An 8,965-nucleotide genomic window follows, 5' to 3' on the forward strand; every position below is an offset into this window, starting at 1 on the left:
TCTCTGGGTTCTAGGGGATTTTCTTAAGCCTGGTCTCCACATCAGAGGTAGATTTTCCTGGGGCTGATGATGCTCTTGTTGTTTCTAGGGTAATGTTAAGTTCTCTAATAGAGAGATCTCTCTCCTTAAATCCTTTCCTTGGTGTTGCCAGCTGTTCCTGCATGTCTTATCTTTTCTCTCCCCTCATTCCAGAGTCCGTGCTCTCCTTAAATGCCCTGAGCAAAAATACTGCTTCTACTCCTTGGAATGAATCTTCCAGGGCATGGTCTTTATCACGTGCATCTGGTGCTCACATACTCTTCTATTTTGTAGTATTTCTGGAACAGACCTATATTACTTGGTGTTTACTTAATTGGGGGCAATTCTGCAATTTTGGTTTCAAACAATGGCGTCATTCAACTGTTCTCCCTGCCTTGTTTTCCTGGCCTTTCCCTCCATCCACAGCCTAGGACCAGTGAGGATAACAGGATGTTGTAAACCCATCTGTTCTGTCTTCTAGAGACCTGAAGAAGGTGGGAGGACTGGGACTGTGGGTGAGAGTCTTGGCTGCGCCCAGGAGCTTTCTGTACTTGTTGAAAACCCCATCCAGGGGTTGTTATCCTGAGTGGAAAGAGGGAATCCTCTGTCCCTGCATCACCTGGGAATGCCTGTGGTGGGTACATGCCCATGGTGAGGGCATAGGCAGCAGCTCCAGTTTGCATCTGTGCATCAGGATGAGCAGCACTTTGCTGAAAACGCTAGATACACAAACTCCCTCCATCTGGGAGCTGTTGGTGAGGAGCTTCCTTTTCTTGTTTTATGTCCTTCCCAAAGTCCCTTTGCTATTCTTGCTTTTTGAGTGTAAGAAAGGTTCCTTTGCAAGATTTCATCTCTGCCCAGCTGGCCCCTATAGACTGCCTCTGCCCCTAAAGGGAGCATGAACTGCCTCATTTGCCCAAGCTGAAAGGGAAGTGGGGAGAAGGCACATGGTTTCTCTTTGTGGGGGCCTTAAGTCCACGGGGGTTTCCCATTTTTCCTTTTTCCTCTGCCCTGCCCATACGTCTCTTCCTCAGAATTGAACATGTTGTAAATAAAATCCCCTACCTGGCTCTTCTATACTTCTCTGATAAGGGCTGAGGTCCAGCATCTTTTACTTTGGCTCAAATTCTAATGCCATCCAATGATTTGTTTACAGACTAAACTTTTTCCTCTATTTTTGACTCTCCGACACCTATTCATGATTCTATTGGTGACAAAGGTTTCAAAAACATTTCTGTGCAATAAACTGAAACTCATACAGGAAACATGCCTTCCCTCTTCTCTTCCCGTCCCCTTGTCTGTTTCACTGGCCGGCTCCCGGCTCTAAGGGTTCAGGTAACTAGGAAAGGAAGAAGTCACTGTTGCCTCAAATGTTCCAGCCCAAAGCAGCAGCTTTGCCATATGCTGGGTGACCACAGAGGACTTTGTCTCAGAACAGGGAGGAGCTCAAAGTGTTTTTATTCTGCACCAGCAGAAAAGTGCAATGCTGAGAAGTGGGAACACCTTGCTGATTATGCTGAGAAAGGCAGAAACAGGTGTTTGTGGGGAGATGGCTGGGCCACTCACCTTGCAAGAAACAAAATGTGCTGTGAAGCAGGAAAGTATATGGCATCCTGTACTTTCATACCGCTCAATGCATCTCTGCATGCTTATCCCAAGTGCTGCCTCATCTAATCTCACCACAGGAATCACAGCAACATTTCAGAGAAGGAAAAGGAGGTCAAGGGCTTGGGTCAAAGTCACCACAGCAGTTAGTGGGGGTCAAAGATTGCAATGAGCATTTCTCTTCTTCTTCTTCCTGCCCCAGATGATTGGACTTAACAAGGCCAAGGAAAGCTTAAGTGGGTCATCATCCCTGGCTTTCCTTAAACCTCAGCAGGGTGGGAATGGCTAAGAGGAGGAGAAATGCAGAGTGTGAGCTTGTATCACCCCCTGTCTGCCTACCCAGAGACTGTCTATGTGAGTGAGATGAACACAAACCCCAGTACAGTGCAACTGAAACACTTTTATGAAGGCTGCCTGAGAAGTAATCTACTGACTTGGAGAGTAGTCAAGGGATCATACAGGAAAGTCATGGACTCCTCCCCATGCAACCATCTCCAGAGACCTAAATAAAAAGCCAATTTAATGCGAATAAGTGGAGAGATGAGCTGCCCAGTAGGCAGGTCCTGAGAGACTGATCACTGGGATACTCAAGCAGAGTGAGGCTGAGGGCGGAACTTTCCAGGTGGTATTAATGTTGACCTGGATTACATCCCATAATGAGTTACGCATCCAGAATTACCTGAGGGAAGGGGTGTGTCAGCAGTGCCATCAAGGGTCAGTGACTCTGACCTCCTGGGCTTCAGGGTCCCTTGCAGAGATGACTGAGAGCCAAGTGCACAAAGCACAGATGAAGCTGCTACAGGCTGGGACCCCGGGAGCCACTGGAATGTCCATTTCCTGCAGCCTGCCTATACTGAGGTTTAATCTAGATAACATTTGACAAAAGGGTCAGGGTGAGATAAGGAGATGATGATTAACCTCTAGGGGGTCTATCTCATTTGTACAGCTGTTCCCCCACTGGGTACTCCCATTCTTCTAAGACCAAGGGCTGAGAGTGGGAACCACATTGCTCTGCGTTAAGCTTCCAGACCACTGCCCACCCTCCCTTCCTCAAAAGGCTCTCACCTGGGAGATGCTATCCTGTCATGCTTGCTTTCCCCTGTGGCAGGTGCCACTGGCCTTGTGGCCACTCCTCTTGTTCACCAAGGATGCTGACTCCTAGGTCACACCATCCTCCTCAACATCTGTCGGTTTCTTGCTCCAGCACCCATGTGGAGGCTCACCCTACCCTCCAGCCTCACCAACCCTAGATCTCACTTCTTAAGGCTCCTCCCCTGGCTCTGGCCAGCAACCCCAGGTCATACCCTTTATTTTGCCTTTACCTGAGATTGTTCCACCTCTCAATTTCCAAAGCACTCCTATCTGGCTCAAATATACCTCCCTGCCCAACCCCTCACCATGCTGGAGTTTCTATCTTGTCAAGACCTCTAATTTCCTAATCCCTCCCTAGTCACCTCCAGTTTTCAGTTTCCATCTTGGTCAGATTAATCCTCAGACCACACATTTCATCACTACAATTTCTCCTGTGCATATCATCTGAATTGGCCCATCTTTCTCTCACCTCCTATACTCCCCTGGCAAAACCCCAACACTGCAGTAAGCATCTCCATCCCAGCTCCTGAATCCTGATGAGGGGAAGACAGGTGCGTGCAGAGCCCCACTCAACACACACACACCTGAGTGCCCAGCATCCCACTCTAAACTGACCATCTCAGAGCTCAGCCTTGCCCTGCCCTTCTGCTGTTTCCTTAATCAACCTGATTTCAACACCTATGAAAACATCTACTTCATACCTTCTGAGAACGTGCTCCACCCACATCTAGCTGATAATCTCACTTCATTTCACAAAGAAGAGATTCAAACTCCTTCATCATTTCCCCATTAATTTAGTCATCCTAATCTTCTGTACTTGGCCCTCTCTGTTTTATTGAGCTGTGTGAGGCTGCAGGGCTGTGTCTCTTCTTACAAAGGTCCCATCCCTCCTCCTTTCTCATGAACTCTGCTCATTCAGGGGTGCTCCTCTTCATGCCCCTCCCACCTCTCTCATCACACCATCTTGACTGTTGCCATCAGCATTGGCATGCTCTACCTCCCATCTCAAACATGCCTTGACTCCACAGCTCTCTAGTTATTAACCTGAGCCCCTTTAGGGCCAACTTCTCACATGCTCTGTTCCCCCACTCTCCATTCACTCAACCAATCCGGCCTGCCTTCCACACCACCCTTCCTGAAATTGCTGCCATTATAGTCATCAAACACTTCATGTTACTGAATTCAATGGACAGTTCTGCCTCTGTTTTAGTGAAACCCTCACAAGCACTCCACATAGTCCACTTTCTGTCTTTAATATGCCTGGTTCCCTCTGCCCGAACTCTTAGGATTGGGCTTCCTCAGGGCCTTGTCCCGAGTCCTCTTCTTTTTGTCTTTCCATGGATTACCTCCTCCAGTCTATGTTTTTATGCCACCTTTATGTAAATGAAGTGAAGGCAGGGCAGCTTTAGACTGGGGTGGGTCAATTCCCTTCTGATAGTCTCAGAGTCTCAGGCATCCCAAAGATGAAAGCTCCGGAGGAGAGACACCAGTACTCACAGGTCTCATATCCATGCTCCGTCCAAGGAGACCTAGCCACTTCCTTACCCCTCCTGCTCAGTTTCAGAAGAAAAATATTGGGGATTGGTTGGGCTGTTCTCCCACCTTTTAAGAGCCAACTGCCTTGGTCACCACTCAAGACAAGAGCAAGTCTATTTTCAGGAAGCACAGGGGGGCCTCTGCTTCTCTATCCTCCCTAACAAATAGGCTGGGCTAGACCCTGGAGGGCAGCCATGGAGGAGTGTAGGAAGGACTCACCCTTGCTTCAGAAGTTCCTTGCAATCAGGGACCAGGGTATGTTGACAAATGCCACTTCATGGTTACACTGGACATGACCAGGGGAAGGTGTCAGGCTGTGTGTTGTTACAGATTGTATATTTGCATGCCTGGGGGTTACTAGGCTGTATGCATATAAACAGGGAGGAGGCAGGCTCTGAGAACCTGCCAGGGTGCCTGGGATGAGCTGTGAATTTTTGCCCCTGATGCCATGAGTTGGAGGGGCCTCTGCTCAAAACATATGGTACACACTTCTCCTTCTTTTAATCTGGGATCATGTATCATCTCTCAGGTCCAATAAGAAAACATTCCCACGTCCTTCCCTCCCTCCCTAGTACCAAGGTCCTCATTTCAGTTTCCATGGGTCCATGGAGGGCTGCCTCTAGTGATGAGCTGGAATCTTAAGGCCTGAAATAGAGCCAGACTGCAGTAGTCCCAAGTCTTGGAGAGCTTCAAGTAACTGCTCCCGGGCAGAGCCAATAAAGGAATTCTCCAGGAAGGTAGGCAGGCCTCCCACACCATCCCGCAGGGTATACAGGGGCACTCGCACCAGGCCCAGCACCTGTAAAAGGAAAGAGACAGGAGACACTGGGGCTCATTCCCTTAACTCCATCCTCTCCCCAGCAGATATTTCTAGAGCAGAGGCCTCACCCCTTAATACTCCAGCAGAACCAGGCCCAAGGCTCACACCTCACTAAAGCCTAGTGGCCCAACCTTCTGCAGGAAAATGACCCAAAACATGTTATCCAGCTCTATCAATTAATCTTTCCCACATCTGCTTCTAAACCTCTAACGGCTCCTGTCTCAAAGATGTATTCATACCCTTTCACCAGTGGTTGTCAAAATGTGGTCCTCGGATTATCTGCATCAGCATTATTTGGGAACTTTTGAAAATTGCAAATTGTCAGGTTTCCTCTCCCCCTGCCCCACCATCAATGCAAGAATGCTGAGAGAAATCGCTATTTTAATAAGACGCCCAGGTGATTCTGCTACCTGCCAAATTTTGAGAACCACTTTCATACATAATTTATCTACTAGCCCTGCCTGAAATATCAAGGCCACATCTCCTACACAAGAGAAGCAAACCCCAAGAATAAAACCTAGGTTGCCACCCCTAGATAATGTGATAATCTATCACACTGTCAATAGGGAACAGCAGAGAGACATGGATGAGTGTGTTCTAGAAAGGATCTCTCCTGGTAAAGGGTGGGAAAGACCTTTACAGAAAGCCCAGGTTGGCAGTACTAATTCAAAGTAGAGATGACCACGATCTCAACTCCACCAAGAAAAGTGGGGAGAGGGCAAGGTCAGAGGGGCAAAAACTTTTCTCCAGGGATGCTTTCTTGGGGTAAAGAAAGCTTTGGGAGAAGAGGAAACTGGGAAAGGGACAGAGTCCCAGGCTGGTCCCACCTCCAGCCCGTGGTCCTTGGCGCGTGTTGCGCCGGCCTCCACAGCCAACAGCTGCTCAAGCGTCAGACGCTTGGCATAGAAGTGGGCCACAACGCGTGGCCCTGACCCGACGTGGGAGCTGCGGTAGTCAGTGCGCTCCACGCGGAAAGCGGCCGCCGCCTCGCCGAGCTCCTCGCGCAGCTCGCGGTTCAGCCCGTCCTCTAGGCTGCTGTCCTGCGTGTCCACGAATCCGCCGGGGAAGCCCAGGCGTCCATCGAAGCGCATCTGCATCTGCGAGAGGGGGAGGCAGGGATTGGCAGGGGAGCCCCAGAAGAGACCCCCAGAGAGGGTGCGGGGCTCAGGCAGAAAGTGGCCGGGCGCGCCCCCTTCTCACCAGTACGGCGTAGCGCAGCGGGATGCGGCCGAAGAGCATCCCAGGGTCCGGCGCGTAGAGGAGAGCATGGCACGCATGACGCCAGCCCGACCCCAGCGTCAGGGCCTCGCCCAGCTCCAGCCTGCGGGCCCCGGCCATGGCTGGACACTGCTCCTCTGCTGTCCGGAAGGCTCAAGTGTGCAGAGGGGCGGGTCTCACCTCGGACCAATGCGAGCCTCGGCGGTGCCGCAAGGCCCAATCCCTGCAGGAATAAGGGGAGGAACCTAGGCGCCTTAGGACCCGGGGCCGCGACTGGTGCGGGAGGCAGCTAATCAGGGCGGGACTTGCAGACCCGGTTGAAGTCCAGGGCCCAGGAACGCTAGGGAAACCGAAAGCAGGCTATGGGTTGGGCCTGCGGTGGGGCGGGGCTGGGGGTGTGGTCGCGCCCTGAACCTGGAGCAAGGCCAGTACATAAAGGTTCCTGGGAGCCAAAAGAGCAAGTCAGGGAAGTAGCTTTGGTTGGGTTTCGTGGTACACAGCACAAGGCTTGGGTTGGGTTCAGAGGAAATGAGGCTTGCGGCGAGGCGGGACTGAAGGTATGGCAGCGCCCTGAACCTGGAGCAAGGCTGGTACATAAACGCCTACGTCACAATCTGGAGTCAGCTGGAGTGTCCCATCAGGTGAGGGCGCTCAGTTGAGTGCTGGGAGCCAAAGAAGCAATAAGTACATTTGGTTGGGTGTGATGGTACACAAAGCACAAGGCCTAGGTGGGCTTTAGGAGGAAATGGGGCAGGGTTGGCCTCAGACACCAAGGCCCATCCTAGGGAAATGGGGGTGGAGAGGCGCCATGGTCTAACAACTATCTTGAGTGGTGAAACTGAGGGGACTTGGTGACTGAGTGAATGGGGAAGAGGGAGCGCTGGGCTAGTGGTGGTTCAGAGTTTCCTGGATGTGGTGTCATTTTCTGAGAAGGGGAGAGTAGGAGAAGGGTGAGCAGTGGTAAGTGTAGTTCTAGTCAGGAAGTGGGGTGGCCATAGGCAGTGGGCAGCTGATTGTGGGGGTCTGACGCACAGGAAGTGGCACATGGAGAAGTCACAGGGCAGTGAGATTTTCAGGGGAAGTGTGGGGGTGAAAGGAGCTGTGAGTGAAATCCTGTGGCACAGGACTGGGAGTGAGGAGTGGTGAGAGGTAGAAGAAGCCTTTTAGGCTTTCTAGTCTTTCCCTCAAACACCCTGAGACCTCTGAGCTGTGAAGGAGGGTGGGTTACCCTACCACAAGGGCAGAGGCCTACTCAGGGCCTGATGCTGAGATGCAGGATCCCTCACCCCAGGCCAGGCCTTCCCCACCCTGCAGAGTGCCCCTATACCAGGTGTCGATATTGATTATGCAATAGAAAGCAGGAGGCAGCTCCTTGAGGGGGGCTGGGCATAAAGTCACAGCCTGTAAGTGACAGCATGTGGTGGGAAAGAGTCCAGACCCACCCAGAAACGGGTTTATGACCTTAACAAGCCACTTAACTCCCTCAGATCGCAATAGCTCATCTGTTCAGTGGAGATGATACCAACCTATTAGGGATGCTGAGATATGTAAAGCACTTGTAACAGTGCCAGGCAGAAAGTAAATGTAGCCATTCTTGGAGTCGAGGGTTGGGGCACAGTGCTATGTGTTATGTTAAAGACCCAGGGTTTGGAACTGAGCCACACTCATCAAGGATGAAAACTGTTGGGCATCATTTTTCCTAGTTTAGTCTTCTGAGTTACAGGGTGGAGATGCCAACTACTAACATCAGATGGCCAGATCAAGGTGATAAAGCTGTAGGTGTGATACAGTCCACGTTGGTCTGCTATCATTCTGGGGACTTGGAAATGGCCTAGCTTCATGTTACACTCACCTTGCTCTAACAGCTGATAGCAACTGCCAATTTCAGAGTTCCGACCAGCCCAACTGAATCAGAATCTGTGGAGGTAATGCAGGGACATATGTGGCTTTTCAAAGGTGTTTCAGGTAACTAATAGCCAAGGTGGAGAAGAGGTGATCTACCCCTTTCCCCAGCATTTCAAAGGTGACCTTGTCTCCTAGATTAGCTACTTTTAAGGATTTAAGGTTAAACATGCCCTTTCCAGATCTTCAGGCTGTTCTTTCTTTCCTGGTTGCTTGAAGAGACATTTGAAGATGGACACAACTATTTATCAGGCAACACGAAATCTATAAAAACCAAGGCAACAGCTATTCAGGAATTAATGCTTTGGAGACCAGAGCTTTTTCTGGATGAAGGAATATGGAAGCCCTTAAGAGCCCCCAACCTTGCCATCCCTTTCAAATCCCTCTTGCCTCTGCCCCACCTCCCCACCCCCACCAGCCATCCCCCATTTCACTATCCTGAGGTAGAATGCCCAGGACTCAAGGCTGCAGGTAGAGGGCTGAGCCATGTACCTAAAGAGCTGCTCCAAGTTCATAATGGTACACGGAACCAAAAATAGCTCTGTGGTCAGTCCAGGAGAATGCTAAGGAACCAATTCATTTGTAAAATAATGAGGAAAAGAATTAAGCATTTATCATCCTTTTAATTTTATTTATTTATTTATTTGAGATGGAGTCTTGCTCTGTCACTCAGGCTGGAGTGCAGTGGCGCGATCTCGGCTCACTGCAACCTCTGCCTCCGGCGCGATCTCGGCTCACTGCAACCTCTGCCTCCCAGGGTGAAGCGATTCTTTT

At 50.5% G+C, this 8,965-nt stretch overlaps 1 protein-coding gene across 1 annotated transcript; it reads right to left on the bottom strand.

Moving 5' to 3' along the window:
- Nucleotides 1–1,459: 1,459 nt before the first annotated feature.
- Nucleotides 1,460–6,494, bottom strand: NUDT16 (nudix (nucleoside diphosphate linked moiety X)-type motif 16). The gene is made up of 3 exons (XM_011933671.1): nt 6,272–6,494; nt 5,899–6,168; nt 1,460–5,050 (listed from the first exon to the last, which is right to left on the bottom strand). Exons 1-3 carry the CDS (start codon nt 6,407–6,409, stop codon nt 4,871–4,873), a joined length of 588 nt encoding a protein of 195 aa, XP_011789061.1. The 5' UTR covers nt 6,410–6,494; the 3' UTR covers nt 1,460–4,870.
- Between the last annotated feature and the right edge of the window lie 2,471 nt (nt 6,495–8,965).

Source organism: Colobus angolensis, unplaced genomic scaffold (genome assembly GCF_000951035.1).
Source record: "Colobus angolensis palliatus isolate OR3802 unplaced genomic scaffold, Cang.pa_1.0 Scaffold129, whole genome shotgun sequence".
NCBI classification, from domain to species: domain Eukaryota; kingdom Metazoa; phylum Chordata; class Mammalia; order Primates; family Cercopithecidae; genus Colobus; species Colobus angolensis.

Bases quoted from the DNA above. Each gene is read 5' to 3' on its own strand.
- NUDT16 (XM_011933671.1), bottom strand. From the start codon at position 6,409: ATGGCCGGGGCCCGCAGGCTGGAGCTGGGCGAGGCCCTGACGCTGGGG. The intron at 6,169-6,271 runs GTGAGAAGGGGG...CCCCTCTCGCAG, and splicing joins CGCTGCGCTACGCCGTACTG to ATGCAGATGCGCTTCGATGG. The intron at 5,051-5,898 runs GTGGGACCAGCC...TTCCTTTTACAG, and splicing joins CCAAGGACCACGGGCTGGAG to GTGCTGGGCCTGGTGCGAGT.